Genomic DNA, 22,471 nt, shown 5'->3' with positions numbered 1-22,471 from the left:
GAGCTCTCCAACCGCGTGACCCGGCCGCGTTTGAGGAGCCTGTTGATTGGTTGCTGAGTGGGTAGGTGGGCGGGGAAACTTCCAAGGGAGGGCAGAGGGTGAGGGAACGCGGCGTCAGAAGGGGGTCGTGACGTCATAGCCGTTGGACACGTCTTATACAGGAGTTATGATGATTATGGTGATTATTTATTGAATTTATATACCCCGAGGTTTCAGGGCGGTTCACAGAACAAAATCAAAAGATAAAAGCACAAAATATATAATCAATATTCGTATTTTATTTTATATTCAGAACCAGAAGAATCTTTTATTTGCATCAGCCACTAATAATAATTGCATCAAATATAAATAATAATAAAATAAAATAAATTGTACCGAAGAGAGAGGTAAAAACTATACAAAATACATTTTGCAGGTTTACGTCAATAATCAAATAATAGATCTTATTCTAATTGCCCCCGTTAAGCCTTTCAGTTTTTGCTGTCACCTGATCATCTTGATCTGCTAAAAGAAAGTGCTAAAAGACACAGTAGCAATGGTCGAGCGACAATAATAGAGGGGTAATAACCTCATTCCTCAAATCTTTGTAAAGAGTGCAAGCCGGAAGCACATGAGCCACTGACTCAATACTGCCATCTCTACAGGGACATAACCGTTTTTCCAGTGGAATTTTGAAACTATCGGGAGTCAAACCAACCCCACTAGCCTATTTGCCTAACCTGCTTTGTTTCAGAATTAAAAAGATTTGCAAAGGGTGCCAGACCACCTCACTGCAACATACACTCCACATTAGAGTAAATAATTTGCCAGAGTTGACCTTTTCATATATTTTCTTCGTGGTTGTGTAATAATGTCCAGTCAGCCAACTTGAGGATATATTGAACATGTCATCCCAGCCACCTGGAGTCACTGATTAAATGGGAGGTCCAAGGGCGGTTCACAGAATAAAATACAGGGTAAAACTCAGGTAAATAATTAAAGCAAAAAAACAAAACTAAAACTCCCCCCCTTTTTCCCACGGATAACATTTAAAAGGCTGTAGGATATTCAAAAGTCTGGTTGAAGAGGAACGCATGCCGCCTTTGCACAGTGCCAGCCGAGCTCAAGGCGGTCGACGACAGAAGAAAAAAACACATCGCTGCCACATAACAGAAAAAAATGAATACTTTTTTGGGGGGAAACAACTTTATTTTATCACAGACTATCTGCATAAATACTGTAAAATGAATGAATGTTAAAATGATGTTGGATTGAAAATAAGTGGCGTTGGCAAATAAGAGTAATAAGAATATGTAAATATGGATTGATAATGGATTAAAATATATTGTCATAATAGGTTAAGATCAGAAGTTAAGATAAATGAAAGAAGGCTAGGATTTGCTGAATCAATTATATAAATGGGAATACAATAAGGGGAGGTGTGAGGAAGTCAAGAAAATAAGCAAATGAGCCTACAAGCTCTGAAAATTGGATTGGTTTTTAAATTTTTCTTTTTTTCCTGTCTTTCTCGGTTTTTGTATGTATTTTCTATCTGTATTTTTTCTTAGTTTTTCTGTAATTTCGATCTTCTTTTTTTAATACTGTAATTGTTTGTAATTTTTTATTTCATAAATTTATGTGTATTCTTTGATAAAATCTAATAAATATCTTATTAAAAACAACAACTTTATTTTATCACGCCCAGTTTCGGAAAGAGAGGAGCGCCCGAGTGCGCATGCCCGCGACGCGCCCCCCCCCTTGCGCAACGTTCCCAGAACGCAGAGAGAAGCGCACGTGCAAAGGTCGCCGTAGGTGACAGTAGCGGGCGGAAGTGACGTATACAGCCGTGGAGGAAGTGACGCGTCGACGGTGAGGAGGAGGCGAGACAGGGAGGAAGGAAAGGCTCTCCAGCTGTGGGGAGAATGTCTGGGGGGTTGTCCGGGTCCGAGGCTGCCCCGCTCCCCCCGGACTTCGCCAAGAGGATTTTGGTGACCGGCGGCGCGGGCTTCATGTAAATTCCCGCCTGGGTTGGGTTGGGGTGTTTTTTTTTTGGGGGGGGGCTTTCAGGCTTCCTAAAAGCCCTCGCGAAAGGAGCAAAAAGCGCATTGAATAGGATGGGGTGGGCTTACTCTTGAGTAAAGGTGCCTAGGGTTGTGTGTGTGTGTTTAAAAAACCAAAAACTTTTGGCCTGCTTTCTCTGGCAGCGTGCCTTTCAAGCAGCCTTGCGAAATTTAGATTGCATAAATTACCGGAGTACCACTTCCTTTTTAAAAAAGAAAAGCTTGCAAAAATAGGTTTTAGTATAATTCCTGCAGGGTAGTTCCTTACCTACTAAGCTTTCCTTCTCAGAAAATATGGGCTTGGAAAGAGAGAAAGGGGTCTTATGCTTCTCCATTGACAGTCTTTAAAAAAAACAACAACTTGCCTGCATTTGCTACTTTAAAAAAAAGAGAGGAAAGCAATAGGTTTTAGTATAACTCCTCTACTTGGTTAGCTGCAGGGTCGTTCTTTACCTACTAAGCTTTCCTTTTCTGAAAATATGGGCTTGGAAAGAGAGAAAGGTGTCTTATGCTTCTTCTCCATTGAAGTTCTTTACAAAAAAACAAACTTGCTTGTGTTTACTACTTTAAAAAAAAGAGAGGAAAGCAATATGTTTTTGTATAATTCCTCTATCTGAGGAGCTGCAGGGTCGTTCTTTACCTACCATTCGTGATTCGGCTTGCGTCCGCTTACAAGTTTGGGTTGGGTTGGGGTGAATTTGGGGCAAGGGATTAAAGGCTTTAAGCTTTCCTTCTCAGAAAATATGGGTTTGAAAAAAGAGAAAGGTGTCTTATGCTTCTTCTCCATTGAAGTTCATTCATGAGGCCCATGTCATGTTTTCCATGACTGTAAAAATAAAGAAATCCTAATATGTGTGACTGGAAAGAGTGTCACTTATTCCTTGATGCCCCTAATAAAGGGGTAGGAAGTTCAAACTATTTGGAGGTGGATAGGTAAGTTGCTTATTTGCTAGAAGCTTTTTATGTTTTTGTTTCTTAAAGAAAACCACAGTTGCTTCTTAAAGAAAACAATATTTTGGATTATTCTGAAAAAAGTTTACAAACAAATATTCTAAGAGCTCCACAAATGAATATATTTTCCACTGAGATTTGCTTCTCGGTTCAGGCTGATTTCTTGAGAGACAGTTCATGAGACATTGCCACAAGACTCTTTTGCGGTGTGCCAGTCTTAGTGACAGAAAAAGCAATCTGACCGTAGCAGCAGAAACCAGGGAGCAGCATGGGACTGGTACATGTGTGTACTTGTTTTGGAAATGCATCTGAAATCAATGCAGTTTGAATTTGAAATATGTTGATTTTTTGTTTTTTCCTCAAAACCTGCAGTGCATCTCATGTAGTGGTTTCCCTCGTAGAGAAGCATCCAAACTATATGATTATTAATCTTGATAAGGTAAGACTCTTTTGCTTAAATAAACATAAAGTAGCAAACCAACATATACTTGACAGGCAATCAGTGACTGCATGCAAGATTTCAGTTCTTGATTTTAAAGTAAGCCATGGAACTCATAAGCATGTGCTGCCATGGTGAATTTTGATCTGGAAGGCCAATTTCTTACAGAATACTCTATTTACTTAGCTCTGGAGATAAACAACAGTAAATGAGATTTTAATGTTTGCAGCACTTTAATCCAAATAGCCATGCTCTAAGGGAAAAATCCCATGCAGAAGAAGCTGATGTAAAGTGAGCTAGTGTAAATTAAGGTGGCCTAAGGTTATACTAGATCCAAACCCTATTCAGTTGCTTTGTTGCTATCATAAAAATATTCATTCAAACCTCCTCAATATACCTCCTTGTTCTTATATAAATTGAAGGATCACTCAGAGTATAGATTAGAGATACCACTTAAGGTTTCTTCATATGATACATATTTTACCCGGTAACAGATTCTAAAAGATGAAGTTCAGTGCATTGTCATTAATGAAGAAAAAAACTCCTTAACCTTCACAGCTTGCTGTTACTGACTTCCACACTGTTTCTTTTTGTAATCCTGGCTTTTGGTCTTCTCATTGACCAGTACTGTGTGTCTTGCACTTTTATCCATGTAAATAAAAAATTAAACTCTTCCTTGGAAGTGTTTATAATGAAAATACAGTCTCTATATCTCCTTCAGATATTAACTCTGCAGACCAAGGATTTGTCATTAAACACATCTTTGCTTTCATTATACTTTTTCTCTCTCTTAAGAATTCATTTTCTTGACATTATTTTTGTAATTGAAATGTGGATGTGATGATTTTCATTTATTTTGAACTAAGACACACCTGAGTTTAATTAAAAGGATTGATTTGTACTAGTCCCAAGATACAGAGAAGGTGGGTTGGAAGAGAATTCTATGAGATAAAATGGAGGAGCAGAGGCTTGACTCTAGAAATAAAACTTCTTTGTTATTTTCTTTTTTTGCTGTTAAGCTGGACTATTGTGCAAGCTTAAAAAATCTTGAGAGAGTTTCTGAGAGACAGAACTACAAGTTTATCCAGGTAAACTATACATATTTTTTTTTGTAATTCATTGTTATTTTAAAAACCATCTACAGTATGAAGGCTGCAATCCTGTACAGACTTACCTGAGCGTAAGTCTTGTTAACTGACATGGAACTGGAAGCTTTTTCTTTTCTTTGTTACTGAGTATTTCACTGTGTACACTGAAGTTAGAACTGACTGGAGCATCCCTCCACAGAGCTTTGTGAAGTGAAAATATTAAATTTTCTGCAGCAGAAGTAAAATTTGGTGTAGTTTAAGAATTTGGGGGTATACATAACCAAACCTGATGTTGACTACTAATTTTATACTTTTCATCTTTTCTAGGGGGATATCTGTGAACCCAGTTTTGTAAAAGAATTATTTGAGGCTGAGAAATTTGATATAGTGCTACATTTTGCAGCTCAAACACATGTAGGTGAGCATTGCATGTCACTACAATAATCTACTAGTAGTAGTAGCTTCCAGTTTTTGCGCGAGGGGCAGAGGATACTGCTTATGCTGGCACTGCTAACATAGCTGGACACCTATCCTGCTGTCCCTCCTAGTGACAATGTGCGTAAATTGCTATGTTTTACTGTTTTGCCATTGTGTCCCTTGATTCATCATTGCTTAAACTTTTGACGTCAGGTGTTAATCTGCTGCTGCTGTGAGTGGCACAGAACATCTGGCCCATGGACCTGATTAATGTCTTTAATGGGAGCTGCTCAGAGTGGCTGGGGAAACCCAGCCAGATGGGTGGGGTATAAATAATAAAATTATTATTGTTGTTATTATTAGGCCCCGTGGGGATCACCCTGCAGTAGCTCTGCTGCTGAGTGGAGTTTGGGTTGGGTGGAACTTTATCATGGCTTAATTTACTTTGGCTTGCTTTATACCAGCTTCTTGTATGTAGGATTGCTCTCTTAAGAGTAGTTTTGTTATACTGCATATAGAGACAACATTTTTTCTTTTACTTAAGTTCATGTTGTAGGTCTGAAGGTCCCCCAGAGATCATGGCCTCAGGCTTTTTTGGTACCAAGCTTGACGTACATTTCTCTTTATTATTTTGTCTCAAAACTTAGATCTTTCTTTCTGGCATAAGCTTGAATTCAACTATGTCAACGTTTATGGAACTTGCATTCTGGTTGGTGCTGCTTATGAGGCTAATGTGGAGAAGTTCATATATGTCAGTACTGATGAAGTTTATGGGGGAAGCTACAACAAGGTGAGCTTGAATTAAATGAGCTTCTTACATCTCTTACCTTCATGTTTGTCTCTTGGGTGAACTAAACAGGCCATGATCCTGTAATGACCAGTAAGTGGAGACTGTTAGCTTTGTTTAACTAGTACCACTTTACTTCCCATGACCAACCAATAAAAATAGACAAACATTAGGAACTGAGCCTCTCTTGTTTCCAGCTTAGTAAGCATATTGTTTTACATTTACACCAATGTTTGGCCACTTGAAAATAACCAAAAGATAATGATAATCTTACACAGAAGGAATGTGCTGGTACAAATTTGACCTAAAGCGCTTTCGATTCTGCTGTCTTTAAAGGATGCAAGAGTTTTGGTTAGTACTTTGGTATTTTAGGATTGCTGTGCAAGTAAATACTTTTTTTTTCAGTAAGAGGATGGAACATGAAACCTCACTTGTCACGGAGGAAGAGTAAAATATTAATTACTGGTAAAGGTAGTCAGAGTTGAATTTAGGAGAACGCTTTGGGCAGGGTGGTTTCCTTATACTATATAGGTAGACAGGACCACTCTCCCTTTTTCCATGATTTCAGCTGCATCTGCTAGGAAAAGGATCAGGCCCTCTAGGGTATCTTGCAGCACAATCCTAACCAACATCCACTCAGAAGTAAGCCCTATTGAATTCAGCAGGGCTTACTTCTAGGTAAGTGGGTTAGTATTTTATCCTTATGTGCTTAGCTGGGGGTAGATTTTTCTTAGCACTACTGCTAATCAGAGAGTGGAAGTATTATTTGGGTATAATGTTAGATAACTAGCAATGAGAAAGATTCAGGTAGGTGGCCTTGTTAGTCTGATGCAGTCGAAATAAAAGAAAATTAAATTATTATTTTTTTAAAATAAAAAAATAGTCTAGTAGCACCTTAGAGACCAACTAAGTTTGTTCTAGGTATGAGCTTTCGTGTGCATGCACACTTCTTCAGATACTCTTCATGCACACGAAAGCGTATACCTAGAACAATCTTAGTTGGTCTCTAAGGTGCTACTAGACTATCTTTTAATTCTTTTATTTTTTAATTTATTAGCAATGAGAAAAACCTCTTAAATTTTTCCACTCCATATATAGCATTTTGTGTTTATTCCAAAGCGGTGGTGGTGTTTTTTTAATTTATTACATGTTTTTGGCAAGCTTGCACAGCTTATTTGTGTTAACTCAAACCAAAAAAGGAAAGGTGTCTTTAGTAACAATTTACATGCAATTCCACAACTATCTTAAACATTACTGTTGGTATATAAATCTGGAATTTAGTATTGTGCAACCATTAGCTAAACTGAACAACGTTTCTATGAATTATTGCTACATTAGTAACTTAATGTTTCTAGTTTCAAGCTTATCCTCAATCACTAGTCTAGTTTGTAGACTATTTAAGCTATGAATTACTGTTTCCTGAAAACACTGGCAAATGACATAACTGTGGTTTATTTATTACCAAGAAACCAGAATATAAAGTTGTGATTTGTTGCTGGTTTACGAACCCTGCTTTGATTTACCTATGACTTGCTCTTAATGTGTGAGTCTAGTACCCTTCCTTAACCATAGTTTGTTTGGTTGCTTAACCCCAGGTGCTCACTAAGCTACAAAGACACAAGGCTAGTGTTAAATTCCCAAACAGTGGAGGAACAAGCTGTTCTCTGCTGCTTTATCAGACAGCTCATGGTTAATTTGAGGTTTGTTAAATAAGCCATAGTTTAGCATTATGTGAGAATCGGGCCATTAACAAGAGTCATTTTAAGCTGGCTTGTAAATCAATGTAAATTCTTTTTAAGACTTTGAATGTCTGGCATGTAAAAAAATTGTTCTAGGAATTTGATGAATCCTCATCTAAAAAACCGTCAAATCCTTATGCAGCTTCTAAGGCAGCGGCTGAATGCATTGTCCAGTCATATTGGGAAAGATACCAGGTAAGCAAAAATGAAACTTGATATTTTAGGTACTATTATTAATTATTTGGATTTCTGAACATGGTCCATATGCCCAAAGATGTTTTGGACACAGAAGAAATGCACAAGAACCCACACTGAGGTTAAAGAAGTTACCACCGCAAGCTATATACGTTTAGTCAGAAGTCAACTTCATTATGTTCAGTGGGCTAGCCAATGTTGTGTCCTCCAGATACGATGGGACTACAACTCACATCATTCCTCACCATTGGCCATGCTGGCTAGGGCTGATGGGAGCTGTAGGACTGGAGGACTCAATATTGGCTATCCCTGCTATGCTGGTACTAGTGAGTTTTAAAATACATAGTAGATTTCCAGTATAAAATATGGTAGTTATATCTTTGCTGTGGGCTTGCTTACAACAAAAAATGAACATTTAACAACTTGATATGTAACCTGCTAAACTTGCTATGCTTGTTTACGGTTTTCTGTGAAATGCTGCACCACAGGTATCAGTTTCCTGATAAGGTCTGGCTTTTCCCTCTTTCAACAATATCTGTTTAGCCTCTGACTCCAAAGAGAAGTGAAGCATGTCCCAGAGTCCCCTTTCTGCTTCTCCATATTGGAAGCAAGGAATACTTTAAAATAGAGCACCACTGATTACTCCTGCTGGGCCTGGTGGCCACGTGGCACGATATACAGGTTACAGACTCTGCTAACCCAGAAATAGTGCTTCAGGTTAAGAACTTTCCTTCAGGATGAGAACAGAAATCATGCTCCGGCGGCGTAGCAGCAGCAGGAGACCCCATTAGCTAAAGTGGTGCTTCAGGTTAAGAACAGTTTCAGGTTAAGTACGGACCTCTGGAATGAATTAAGTACTTAACCCGAGGTACCACTGTATAGGTATGCTTGTCAAGGAGCAAGGTTTTTTTGGTTTGTGTACATGGTGATAAGCCCAGGCATGACATTGTATAACATGCAATTGGGCCCAAAGTCCTATCCCAAAAGTGTATTATTTTGATCTTAGCTGATATTCTTCAGAGCTGTGAAAAGTGCACCACTTACTGCTTCTTCTGTTTGTGGAAGAAGGCATTGGTTTGTATCTTTACTAGTCCCATGCACACAGGTGGCCTTGTTTCATTTGCAGAGGGAGCTGTGAGGCTAGGACATGATTTTTTTCATTTCACTCCGCTTTTAATTTGTATACAGTATTTCTATTTTACAATACCCAAGGTGGCTTACAAGCTGAAGAAACAAAGAATGTACACCTTACAACAATCTAATCCAATTAAAAAATGTGATAATAAAACATAACTTTAAAATAAGCAACTTATATCAAAGAAAGTAATATACAACGATCCATTAGAATAGTATAGAATAATATTAAATACCAGCATATAAAAAATTAAACAGAAATCCACTCTTAACAATTATAAGAAATAATTTCTAAACTATAATCAAAAAAACAATACAGATTGAGAAACAGAGACTGGCGCGTGGGGCAAGGCAGATGGAAGAAGGCCTTGCCTGATGAAGTCTCTCCCCTCACATGCTTCTTATGTTGCTTGGGAGGATATACCAACACCCTAGAGCAGATTTCACAGGAGAAAATCAGCTGGGTGGTGGGAGGAAGGGGAGATGTCCCTCACCAGTGGAACCTGAGTTAGAATCTAAGCCACCGCAAGCTTTTTTATGGCTGTTCTCCTTGAATTTGTGCTGGCACACTCATAGTATATCCTTTAAAGTTTCCAGTGGTTATCACGCGGAGCAGCAATGTTTATGGACCCCATCAGTTTCCAGAAAAAGTAAGTGAGATGAAGGCATTTCTTTTATCAAACAAACCCTTTGTGAGCCCTCAGTTAACAAGTCGCAGTACTTTGCCAAGTATTTATTACATGGTCTCTGTTCTGTAGAATTACTGCTTATTAACGTGCATGCCGTCAAATATCAAGAGTTGGCCAATCATCTAGCTAGGGATTCTAGCATGTGAAAATAGGCTTCCATGCAAATAGTAAATCCCAGCTGGGTGAGGAACCATGCATGCAGCTAAGTGCTACCCATCCAGTTCACCTCTCCGATCCAGCAGCCAAAATTGTGTGTGCAGAACCCATAATTGAAAACATTTTGGCTTTTAATTGGCTGTTTAGGAGATGGAGCAGGTTGTGGTTTCAGCCCCTTCCCTTTAAAAAAAGAGAAGGTACTGCTACAAGTGATTGGTGGTCTTTATTACTGTCCGTTGCTAGAATTAAATATGTTCTCACACAAATATTTCAAAAAAGATGAAAGGTTTATCATTCTCTTTAAGTAGCCAGCATTAACAATTGCTGCCTATTTTTAATGTTTCTTAGGTTATTCCAAAGTTCATTTCTCGCTTGCAGCAGAACAGAAAATGGTATGTATCACGGTCATATTCGGTCCCCCCCCCCCCCCCCGTTATAAGTGTATGGCAAGCTAAGTCAGTGACATACCCTTGAAACTGAACACCCCATGCTAAAAACTAGTCCGGACAGTAAAATGGGTCACGTTTTGAGACCGCACTGCCCTGGGACAAAACCTGCATGCACAACTGCTTTTAATCAACAATAGGTTTCTTAATACTCTGTCCCACCACAAGAGGTCATAGATGTAGAGCTGGACATAGCAGAGTCACTGTTTCATGCTTTTCGCTAATTTAAAAGCTTGGCTGAAGAGAATGTATAATGCTGGGGTAAAGAAGATTTGTTTTCTTAGTCTTGTAGCTTCTCATTGACATGGATTTACACCTCTTATGTGTTTTAACACTGCTAGGACACACTCTGTAGTGCAAAGTCTGACACAGGGTGCTTTGCAATAGCCACTTTTCCGTAATTCTTTGTAACTTGCTGTGCGTGCCACCAGGTTTATTGCCATTGTGAAGAATTAGCATGAATGGAGGTTGTGTTTTGTTATCACATACTTTTCGCTTTGCCCTTTGTAAGCATTTTATAATTTTGCAAACCTGGCTGGAATGTTAGAATAGCGTTTGAAAAGCAGTGCTAAATGTATGCACTATCTTGCTTGCTTGTAGCTGTATTCATGGCTCAGGACTTCAGAGAAGAAATTTTCTTTATGCCAGTGATGTAGTCGAAGCATTTCTTACTGTTATGAAGAAGGGGCAGCCCGGGGAAATCTACAACATTGGGACCAGCTTTGAGATGTCGATTGCACAACTTGCAAAGGAATTAATCCATCTAGTGAGTAATAAACAGTGTTGGAAATTGGTGGCTTAGTAGCAATAAATACTGACTAGGACAAATGAACTCTGTTGATACATTTCAGTAAATGACTCTGTAAGATGTGTGTGTGCAGATACATTTGGAAATGGGGGAGCATGTGCAAAGTTTTATTTTACTAACCAGTGGGGTCTGTTTGCTCTGCCTTTGATCCTGTGTTGACAAATTCATTTCCATCATATTTCAGGCAGGCTCTCTGTTTTTGGTTTTTTTGTTTATTTTCTAGCACTCGCATGCTTATATGTTTAAACATTTGACTTAACCTCTTTTTGCCTATACAGTGGTACCTCAGGTTACATATGCTTCAGGTTACATACGTGTCAGGTTAAAGACTCCGCTAACCCAGAAATAGTGCTTCAGGTTAAGAACTTTGCTTCAGGGTGAGAACAGAAATCGTGCGGCGGCAGCAGGAGGCCCCATTAGCTAAAGTGGTGCTTCAGGTTGAGAACAGATTCAGGTTAAGAACGGACCTCTGGAACGAATTAAGTACTTAACCTGAGGTACCTGAGGTACCTATTATTATTATTATTATTGCTGTTATTAAATTTGTATGCTGCCCTCCATCCAAAGATCCCATAGTGTTTCACAACATAAAATACAAAATGAGAACACAAAATACATAATAATAATAATAATAATAATAATAATAATAATAATAATAATCACCTCCCACAACACTTGGAAAACTTCAATGACAAGATGAGTGGCTTCATTATTGATGCCAGAGAAATCAGTTAGGCTTTCATAGAGGAAGGTTAATAGGGTAGAATCTTAGAATTGTACAGGTGGAAGGGATCTGAGGGTCATCTAGTTCAGCTCCCTGCTATGCAGGAATCTCAACTAAATAATCCATTGCCGATGGTCATCCAACCTCTGCTTAAAAACCTTCCAGGAAGAAGGGTCAACCCTTTTCCATGAGAGGCCGTTCCACTGTCAAAGAGCTCTTAACATCGGAAAATTCTTTCTGATGTTTAGCCAGAATCTCCTTGTAACTTGAAGCCATTGGTTCAGGTGTTGCCCTCTAGAGCAGGAGAGAACAAACTTGCTCCACCTTCCGTGTGACAGCCCCCAATCCATTTTCTGCTCAAACCAGTCCCCCCCCCCCCCCAAGTTCAGTCCAGGGAAGAATGTGGCTTGCCTAATTACAGCAGACTTCCTATGGTGGGCTCCTCACTGAAATGTTGTGTTTATGGATGTACCCATTAATTCAATTGGAGTCTCCCTTCCTGACACTTTCAGGTATCACCAATTATATAAGAACACGCCAGTTCTTCTTTTTCTTTAAGAGATGCAAGGTAGTTCCATTCAAACTACTAGGGCAAATCCTCATCACGTATCTGCATGGCTTCACGCTCTTATATTATGGTCAATATTGCATGGCTCAGAATATATTTAGTTAACCACGTTAGTCACATAGACCAAACGATAAACACCTTTGATTTGGGCCGACTAGCTAGCACTTAGCATCTTAAATGTAAGATTTATTTACAGCCGCTTGAGTGTTTCTCACAACTTACATCTCTTGTTTTACTTAATAGTTTTATAGATACAACTAGGAGCACTTGGGAATCATCTACATTTTAAACAAAACAGAGTTGGAAATTTTTGTGGAAATCTGTTCATTACAATGCTTACAATGCAATAGAAATAAAAACATTTTGTTAAATGTTAAATCTCTCACTGCTGATGTGGATCTCCTACCACCTTACTGATTTACAGATTAAAAATACCAGTTCTGAAGCAGAGACAGAATATTGGATGGATTATGTTAAAGACAGGTAAGATATTATTATTTCGTTTCAAATATTTTGTCCTGTCCTGTAAAATATCCCACAGGATTTCAGATGCCATCTTAATTTGGGTAATATTATGTGTCCTCTTCTTTAGTGGTACAGAATGTTTTCCTTATGTTACAGCGAAGCCAAATTTTGAGCTCCTCTGCCCCCCAACCCCCACCCTTTGTAGGTTGGGCTGTGGCATGGAGAGGCAAGCATGGAGCTTTGCTGTACAATCCTTTCCTGCTCCAGGATAGGAAGGTGAGTTTGGTCCTGGTTGCCCAAGGTAAAAAGGTAAAGGTAAAGGACCCCTGGATGGTTAAGTCCAGTCAAAGGCGACTATGGGGTTGTGGTGCTCATCTCGCTTTCAGGCCGAGGGAGCCGGCGTGTTCACAGAGAGCTTTCTGGGTCATGTGGCCAGCATGACTAAACCGCTTCTTGCGCAATGGGACACTGTGACAGAAGCCAGAGCACACAGAAACGCCTTCCCGCCACAGTGGTACCTATTTATCTACACCCTTGTGCAAATTAATTGAAACAAAGCATGTTTTCTGTCTTACTCATAATCCTGTAGTCAAAACAAACACGAAAAGTCACTTATCATTATGGTGTCGGAAGCCTGCAGCCAATAGAAGGAATGATGCGCTCGCCACAATATATTGAGGTTCTACGAAAAAGAGTTATTCCAGAGCTGGAAAAGAGGTATCCTGACAGTACTGGGATATTACAGCAGAACCTAGCCCCCTGTCACACATCAAAAGTGGTGAAGAAATTCATGACAGAGCAGTACTTGATTGGCCAGGGAATTCCCCAGACATATATCCCATTGAGAATTTGTGGGCTATATGCAAAAGTCGCCTCCGTGCTGCAGACTGTACAACTATGGAGAAGCTCATTCAGGCGCTGATTCAAGTGTGGTACAGGGATCCCAGTGACTTTTCGAAACTAGTAGACTCCATGCCAAACCATGTTCAAATGCTGCTTAAAAATAGCAGTTACTAATGTACGTATATGTGAGTTTTGTACACTAAACAACATTGTTTGTTTCAATTAACGTGCACAAGGGTGTACTAGTACTGATGTGCTTTTGAATTGCTAGGTTGGCAGGAGCTGGGACAGAGCAACGGGAGCTCTTCCTGTCGCGGGGATTCGAACCACCGACCTTCTGACCAGCAAGCCCAAGAGGCTCAGTGGTTTAGACCAATACACACTCCCAAGCCTCAGAGCTTGAAAAGGGGCAGTGATTGTCTTAGCATTATGTCTGAACTTGGGCTCACAGTTTGTCTTACTTCAGGCAAACCATGAGCAGTGAACCCAGAACAAACCTTTGCTGTAGCTTTGCATGCAAGCTGAGTCACTGCATTTCATATTGGCGTAGACACTGCTTTTATATTTTACCAACCATCAAGTGACTTGCTTGAGATTTTAACTATTTGAAAGTAGCTTATAGTTTATTGCTACAGTTAAACAAAGACCCTTTACTTGGATTTGGATATAAAAGTAATGAGGCAAACTACCCATTATTTTTACTGGAATATTTTATTTCTGTTTTATAGTTCCTTGAAGCAATTCAGTTAAAGATTTCGTATAATGAAGCATCTTCTTGAAAAACCCAAAACATCACAAGAGATATTCAATTGGGTCTGCGGTCACACGGCAATTTTTTTGTCTTCCTGGCATTTCCTGTTATTTTCTGCATTGCATTTGATCTTTCACACAACGGAAATCTAGTTGAATTTAGCATTAATTGCTTTACAGATAAATTCTGTATCCAACTCTTTTAGCTTGGAAAACCACAGGAATCTGGCGTTGTAATTTCATGTGACAAATTTTGGGGTGGTATCCCAGCATGCACTCCTTTCCTGCCATTTAAAATTTAGTGTAACATGGTAGTATATCAGTTTAATGTAACGTGATATATCAATCAATTTAGTGTAACATGGTGATATATCGATCAAAAAGCCGCCACTCCAGTACTTCAATGTGAAAGGAACTTTTGAAATCAGGACAGAAATGTTATATATAATAAGAAAAACTAACACAGTAATCCCCTCATCTGAATTCGCGCAGAATGATTGAATCAATGGACTTAAGATAACTGATTTCAGTAGGTCTCCTCTAAGTATGATTAATGTTGTTTATTGCTAGATGCAGCAACTGAAATAGTCCTAAATGTGACTTGTTCTTATCTATCTCATTTTCTTTACCTGTACCAATAAAAAGTTTCATCTGCATCTATGTGATTCATGGTCTCGCTTAAAACATTTAGGGTTGTAGAAAGAGTGGTTTTCTTTTATGAGAGATTAGAAGTCGTCAGTGTGGTGTAATGAATCAAGAATACTTGAGGTTGAAGGGATGTGGGTGGCGCTGTGGTCTAAATCACTGAACCTCTTGGGCTTGCCGATCGGAAGGTTGGCGGTTCGAATCCCTGCGATGGGATGAGCTCCCATTGCTCTGTCCCAGCTCCTGCCAACCTAGCAGTTCGAAAGCGCGCCAGTCCCAGTAGATAAATAGGTACCACTGCGGTGGGAAGGTAAATGGCATTTCCATGTGCTCTCGTTCCGTTGCACCAGAAGCGGTTTAGTCACACTGGCCACATGACCCAGAAAGCTGTCTGTGGACAAACGCTGGCTCCCTCGGCCTGAAGCGAGATGAGCGCCACAACCCCATAGTCGCCTTTGACTGGACTTTAACCGTCGAGGGTCCTTTACTTTTTACTTGAGGTTGAATCATTTCTCAACAATGAAGCTTACGACTCTGTCAGCCTAAGCAACCTTCTAGAGTTGTTAGGATACGATGAGAGCTCCTTGGACAAAGAGTGGGACAGAAACGTAGTAAACTTTGAAATGGAGTTTTGAATATGCAAGGGCATTCAAAACTCCATTTCAATGTTTTGATACATTTCCTGAAAAATGCTGTTGGTGTTAAGGCTTAAGGATGTTCATAATACTCCTTTCTAATTTGTTTTTTTTTTAAATATAAATTGACTGGGATATGATTTGGCATGTTTGTGTTATGTGTTCCACATGGTTTTAATTTGCACACACCCCATTTAGTGACTGGAATTGTGATGGGTTATATAAATTAAAACTAAACGAAAGGTGTTCATAATCAGAATGTATATGAATATATCTATGCACCTGCCAGGGACAGTCACCTGAAAATGCAATTACAACTTCTCAAATTCATTGGTATTCATCCATAATATTCCAAATAAATTTCCCATGTTTGAGGTTAGTGGTAGTATATTTTTCTGCCCTACATGACTGATCTTTGCTGTGATTACTCACACTCAGGTCTGTGATTGAAGTAATTGAGTCACATATTGGAAATTATTTGGGTGCCTTGCGTGTGCGTAATATTTGTAAATATAGACTATTCTGTGTAAATCATGTGTGTTTAACAGGAGAAGGAAGGGCAGCCTAAAGATTAATACAAAGGAATAAAGTGCTGAACTTCTAAATGTCCTTTGAAGGTAATTAATACACCTGCTATATGAAACTTTGAGTTCTCCATAGGAATAACACTCTTCTCATTTATTTAAAGGCCTACGAATGACTTGGGATATCCAATGAATTCTGGAAAAATGCACAGCTTGGGCTGGAGACCTAAAGTGCCTTGGAACGAAGGAATAAAGAAAACCAGTATGTTGCATTGATACTGAATCTAGAATGAGAGTGAAAGGAAAACGGGGAAGCACTGTTTTCAAAAGAGCTGTTTTTAATAGGTTACTTTGGAGAGTAAGCTGTTTACTGAATTAGCTAAAGCTAGAATTTTTAAAGTAAAGGCTTTGAACCTCCCATTGTATTTTTGTTTGTATATACGGTTGTACCTTGGATCCCAAACGCCTAGGCTCCCGAACAATCGAAACCCGGAACTGAGTGTTCTGGTTTTCGAACGTTCTTTTGGAAACCGAATGTCCAACAGGGCTTCTGCAGCTTCTGATGGGCTGCAGGAGTTTCCTGCAGCCAATCAGAAGCCACGCTTTGGTTTCCAAACGTTTTGGAAGTCGAATGGACTTCCGGAATGGATTCCGTTCGACTTCCAAGGTATGGCTGTAATGGTAAGAGAGGAAATAAATGTTGCTTCTGTGAGCTTGAGAGTAGGCACTGTACGTTGGGGTTGGGGAAGCAGTAAGAAATATGAGAATAAAAATTATCTACATCCAGGCAACTGTTAGACTAGACCACATAAGCACTTTTCACATACCGTATTTTTCGCTCTATAACACGCACCAGACCATAACACGCACATAGTTTTTAGAGGAGGAAAACAAGAAAAAAAATATTCTAAATGAAACAGTGGATGTATGATTTTTGTGGTTCATGCTGTGGCCACAGACATGTGATCTGACAGTGAGTTTGGAGTAGCCCAATGCAAAAATCCTGAGGATCCATGTGGATCCATGCTTTGTAACCACGTTTTTGCACCACTGCGACCCTAGGCAACAGTGGGTGCGTGATTTTTTTGGTGCAGGCTGTAGCCATGGACATGCTATGTTATCTGATGGTGAATTTGGGGTGACCCAATGCAAAGATCCTGTGGATCCATGCTTATAAAAGTCCCTATTAAGGATAAAACAGACAGGATATACGAAGTATGATTTCTTTTTTATTTACGGTATTTCTTTTTTGGCCACCTCTGTCACTGCAACCTTTGCTCTGTGCTTGCACACTTTTGGGCAATAGGGCATGTAACACACTTTTTTTCATCTGCCAAGATGTAGAAAATCAATTTTAATGTCCCTATATAAAATGCCTAGTGAAGCAGAAGGGTATTACATCAGCCACTGTATTAAGGCTAAACGTTTGAAGAACAGCTCTCTATGGGGGGGGGGGGACTAAATTCCATTTTCAATCAATTGTTATTGTGGCAGCAATTATCAGTGTATAGCACACAATGAGGAAATGAACTTTTAAAAAAATATATAAAAAACATTCTCACGTTATACTTCTTCAAAGAAGAGTATTAGGCTTTTAATGAAGGGGAGAGGAGAGATGCTGTAATCCTCCTGGCTCAGGAGATTCTGATTTACCTGCCGCGTTAGAAAGTATAGATTAAGATATTTGATATACAGCATATAAATCCAGAGATTTCCATGTCTCACTCTGCAATCCAGCCTGCTGTTACTTACGAGCAGGGAAGCAGGGTTTCTCTTCCAAACAAGCATACTGTCTCCCTCCAGCAGTACATTGCTTGGAGAAGCTGTAATTTGGAGGGGGCCTGGGGGCAGGGCTCTCTGCTTTTGGAAAAGAAATGAGAAACCTACCATTGTAAAGCAAAAGTCCCCTCCACCAAACCCAAGCCAGCCACCCCCCCCCTCTCTCTCTCCCTCCCTCCCTCTCTCTCCCACTTGCGTGTTTTTCGGCTGCCTGCGAGTCCCTAGAGCACGGAGAGGAGGAGGTGGTGGGCTGGAGCCTGCACGGAAGGACTCGATCATTTCCTTAACCCTCTGCTTGCCAGGAGGGCAGGGGATTCCCTGCTCTTTGTTGAGTTTGAGCAAACGCAGCAACAGAAGCGGGTGGGCAGTAAGACCCTGAGGCAGAATGCAGGAAAGCAACAGCTTCCGCCTTCCCTCCGCCCGGCCACCGCCCGATCTTATTTTTGCCTTATTTTTGCCTATTTTGCCCCTTAGCTCCGGAGAGTCAGCTCCAGGGACCACACATTCGCTCAATAACACGCACAGACATTTCACCTTACTTTTTAGGAGAAAAAATCTGCGTGTTATAGAGCGAAATTTACGGTACATAATTTACGTTTGGACGTGGTATGTGCTTGGTTGCCGTTGGTGCTTTTTTTTCTTAAAAAAATGTTTAGGGGTACTCTCATTTTCCTACCCATATTGAAATACTCCCCCTCAATGAGGCCAAACTTCGATTTACAAAATGTTTAGGGGTATGCATACCTCCAGAAAAAAAACACTGGTTTCCACCATTAGCTTAAGTGCCCCATTAAGTTCCTAGGCTGCTCTGGAAACTTGGCAAAGGACTGCAGACTTCGACTTAAACTTCCATAAGACAAATATTTGTTCACAAGTTAACCTGGAATTCAGGGCCTTCTGTGTGTGAGCAAAAGCCAACTCTGCTCGTGCAAGAATTGCCTGAGTTTCACCAACTTGTGCTAAAACCTTGTGGACCTTGAGAAGTGGGAGTGGCTTCTCAAGAGACACAAGGGCCTGTAGAGGAAGATAGGTTGGCTTGTTGTGAGAGCAGAGTTCTGCATACCTTTCTCTGGTTCCAACCAGAGAAACAAGTCTACATATGCTGTGAGATGAAATTGACTTCCTTTAGGGGCGATCAAATGCCCTGCTTAATCCTAAATGTCTGGCATTGTTGCTCTGCTGTTAACAACATTTAAACCATCATAAACCAAAACTTTTTATTTGCGCCTTTTGGTTCCTGAATCCTTGAAATGTGCTACCAAAAAAATCACAAGATAGAAACCTTCTTCAAACTGAAAAATATACTGTCTTGATTGTAGCTAGTAACTAGAACCCTGTAATCTGTCACCCTCTGCACTTAATGATTTTGTGTATGTTTGAGCCTGCATGGAATAGCACTGTAAGATTGTTTATTACATATTCATGCTTTGAAATCTTCCTTTTCTTGTGCTAGTTGAATGGTATCAAGAAAACTTCCACAACTGGAAGAATGCGGAGAAAGCTTTGGAGCCTTTTCCTGTTGCTGAAGAATCTGTATGATTTAGTCCGCGGCAAAGCTGTGAAGAAAAATAATAATGAAGGAAAACATTCTACCTCAAGATCATCACATTAATGAAAAACTGTACTCAGGATTGTATTCACGGAATGTCAACTATCAATAATATCAAGAAAGACAATGGAGTACAATTTTACAGTATGGGCTGTAAGGGCTAACGCCTTTTAATCAGCATTCCAGTGCAATATTGAAGCTTTAATATTTTTCTATAAAAATAATAATTGAATTGGAGCAATTTTTATTAAATAATGCACTTTTTAATACAACTGTTTTGCATTTTAATTATTTATTAATGTATTGTATTGACAGGGTTATAGTTTTTTTACAACCCAGGCAGCAGATTTTGGTTCAGGAATATTTTCTGCTTTTTGTAGTTGTATCTTCCTGTCCCAGAAGTCTATGCTTGGCCACGTGCTTGTTTTAAAATACTGTCATATCATGTATCCTCAACGATCTGGTAAGGAAATCTGTCTCTCGTTGCTCTACAGAAATTGAGCTTTGTAGACAGCCAAAGACTTCCCTGAACTCAAGAATACAGTATAGAAACCTGCCCTCATGCCAAATATTTATCATTTCTAATAGCTTCTTTCAAATTTATTTTGAAGAATAACAGTACTTCCAAATTTAATTTGTCTTTCTTGTTGCATAAAAGTATTTTAACTCTATGAACCTGTGAAATTATGTGAACAATATTAAAATGTAAGACTATGTTAAATGTAGGCCACATACCCAGTGGTGCTTTTTCTGAGCTTGACTTGGAGCTGTATATTCAAAAGGTAGAAAAGTGCAACAGCTGACATCTGTTTTGTCACTGAGCAATCTGGCAGGTAACTCCCATGCTTTACTACTATTCTTAATAATAATGATAATAACAACAATAATTTATTTTTTATATGCTGCCCACCTGACTGGGTTGCCCCAACCACTCTGGGCAGCTTCCAGCAAATTAGAACACCAAAACCAATAAAACGGCAAACATAAAAAACTTCCCTATACAGGGCTGCCTTCAGATAGTTGTTTATGTCCCTGACATCTGACGGGTGGGCGTTCCACGGGGAAGTTACCATTGCCAAGACGACCCTCTGTCTGGTTCCCTATAACTATGCAGTGAGGGAACCACTAGAAGGCCCTTGGAGCTGAACCTCAGTGTCTGGGCTAAATGATGAGGATGGAGACGCCTCTTCAAGTCTACTGGGCCAAAACCATTTAGGGCTTTTGAGGTCAGCACCAACACTTTGAATTGTACTCGGAAACATAATGGGAAACAATGTAGATCTTCAGGCTGACATGTTTCCCATAGTCTCTCACTTACAGTCACACCTTGGGTTACATGCGCTTCAGGTTGCGTGTTGTCGGGTTGCGCACTGCACCGAACCCAGAAGTGCCGAATTGTGACCCGTGCGTGCGCAGATGTGTCGCTGCGGGTTGAGAACGTGCCTCTCGCATGGATCACGTTTGCAACCCAAGCATCCACTGTACTGTTGATGCCACTTGGCACATTCTATCTAAAGGCACTGATAATATCAAACCCAATTAGCCTGGACAGTGGTACCTTGGGTTACATACACTTCAGGTTACATACGCTTCAGGTTACAGACTCCGCTAACCCAGAAATATTACCTCTGGTTAAGAACTTTGCTTCAGGATGAGAACAGAAATCGCCCGGCGGCAGCGGGAGGCCCCATTAGCTAAAGTGGTGCTTCAGGTTAAGAACAGACCTCCAGAATAAATTGAGTTCTTAACCTGAGGTACCACTGTACATTGCTTTATGTTGATAGAGATACTGAACAAGTGACAAATATTCTTCATCACAAACTGCAGTCATATAAAGGCACTCTGTCAAACCCCTTGAACATTGAATCCAAGTCTAAAACACCGTAACCACATTCTGTTGTGCCAAAAGGGTCGTGTGAATTTACCATTGCTCTCTTCCCAAAGCTTTCAGTATGAGAAAACTATGATCATGGTATTCTGAGGCCAAATTTCATGTCATGCTGGCCACTGGTGAAGCATTTGCCTACATGACAGAGCGAGCTTGCCTTAGGCCAATTTGGACCATTGATTCATCTATTGTTGACACTGACTTAAGAAATGGCTGTCCAAGGGTTCAGGCCGAAGCCTTTCCCAGTCCTGCCTGGGGACACCCAGGGATGGAAGTGGAGACCTTTTGCGTGCAAGGCATGTGCTGTACCACCGAACTATGGCTGTCATGTCATTTAAATGGTCTTCTCGCTTGTGCTGGCCCATATGCCTGCTGTGTTGGCATGCCAGCAGCAGCTCTGCAGGGCTCAGAATTCACCAGCATGCAAATACCACATGTGATAAAGAGAATTTAAACAAGATGCCGGCTTTGTGGAATGCTTACCTGAGTAAATGGCTGGCCCAAGAGGAATGCATACATGTCCATATTGTGTAAAAAAAGAAAAATGCGAAAGAACAGACAATAATTGAAATGGCATAGGCTACACATTCAGGAATCGAGCTAAAGGCTTATAAATCCCTAACTCTGTTTAGCTCCTGAAATGAAAGATGCGAAAATGGAGTAGTTTACCTTTGTCCCACTTTTTTTTTCTTTCAAAAATTTTATTAGTTTTCACAATATTATAAACAAACAAACAAACAAACAAACAAACACACAAGACAAACAAACAAAAATCATAACCTTATTGAAAATTACACTTATTAACTTTGTTAAGTGACTTCCTCACATCCCCTTGGTTGAATTTCATTGCATGTCCTTTTAACAGTTTTCCAAATCCCAATTTCTATGAAATTTAACTTAAACATTAGCATCCTTAGATCTTCACCTTATGGAATTAAACATATTAATTAATCACTTAACAAATAAAATCCTAAGCCCATTAAGCATCTGCAAGCTATTTTCAGTTAATTTAACTTAACAAATTTAACTAAATAATCATTAAATTTATTCCACTCTTCCTGATACTCCTCCTCCTGGTCGCAGACTCTTCCGGTTAGGTTGGCTAGTTCCGAAAATTCCATCATCTTCATCTGCCATTCTTCTATTGTTGGTAATTCTTGGGTTTTCCACTTTTTAGCTAACAAAATACAAGCAGCAGTTGTGGCATACAAAA

General features: G+C 39.8%; 1 protein-coding gene across 2 annotated transcripts; it reads left to right on the top strand.

Moving 5' to 3' along the window:
* Positions 1–1,829: 1,829 nt before the first annotated feature.
* TGDS (TDP-glucose 4,6-dehydratase) lies at positions 1,830–19,642 on the top strand. 2 transcript variants are annotated; one of them, XM_028728296.2, is made up of 12 exons: positions 1,831–1,990; positions 3,363–3,429; positions 4,449–4,517; positions 4,845–4,935; positions 5,582–5,724; positions 7,557–7,655; positions 9,380–9,439; positions 9,983–10,026; positions 10,681–10,846; positions 12,605–12,663; positions 16,207–16,304; positions 19,275–19,642. In XM_028728296.2, exons 1-12 carry the CDS (start codon positions 1,902–1,904, stop codon positions 19,358–19,360), a joined length of 1,071 nt encoding a protein of 356 aa, XP_028584129.1. In that variant the 5' UTR covers positions 1,831–1,901; the 3' UTR covers positions 19,361–19,642. The 2 variants fall into 2 exon arrangements, with proteins under 2 accessions (XP_028584130.1, XP_028584129.1); XM_028728297.2 differs by lacking the exon at positions 9,380–9,439 and having other exon boundaries at positions 1,830–1,990.
* The last annotated feature ends 2,829 nt before the right edge of the window (positions 19,643–22,471 follow it).

This window comes from Podarcis muralis, chromosome 4, assembly GCF_964188315.1.
Source record: "Podarcis muralis chromosome 4, rPodMur119.hap1.1, whole genome shotgun sequence".
Taxonomy (NCBI): Eukaryota; Metazoa; Chordata; class Lepidosauria; order Squamata; family Lacertidae; genus Podarcis; species Podarcis muralis.
This window is presented reverse-complemented; position numbering and strand designations above follow the sequence as displayed.

Bases quoted from the DNA above. Each gene is read 5' to 3' on its own strand.
- TGDS (XM_028728296.2), top strand. From the start codon at position 1,902: ATGTCTGGGGGGTTGTCCGGGTCCGAGGCTGCCCCGCTCCCCCCGGAC. The intron at 4,518-4,844 runs GTAAACTATACA...CATCTTTTCTAG, and splicing joins AGAACTACAAGTTTATCCAG to GGGGATATCTGTGAACCCAG. The intron at 12,664-16,206 runs GTAAGATATTAT...ATTTATTTAAAG, and splicing joins ATGGATTATGTTAAAGACAG to GCCTACGAATGACTTGGGAT.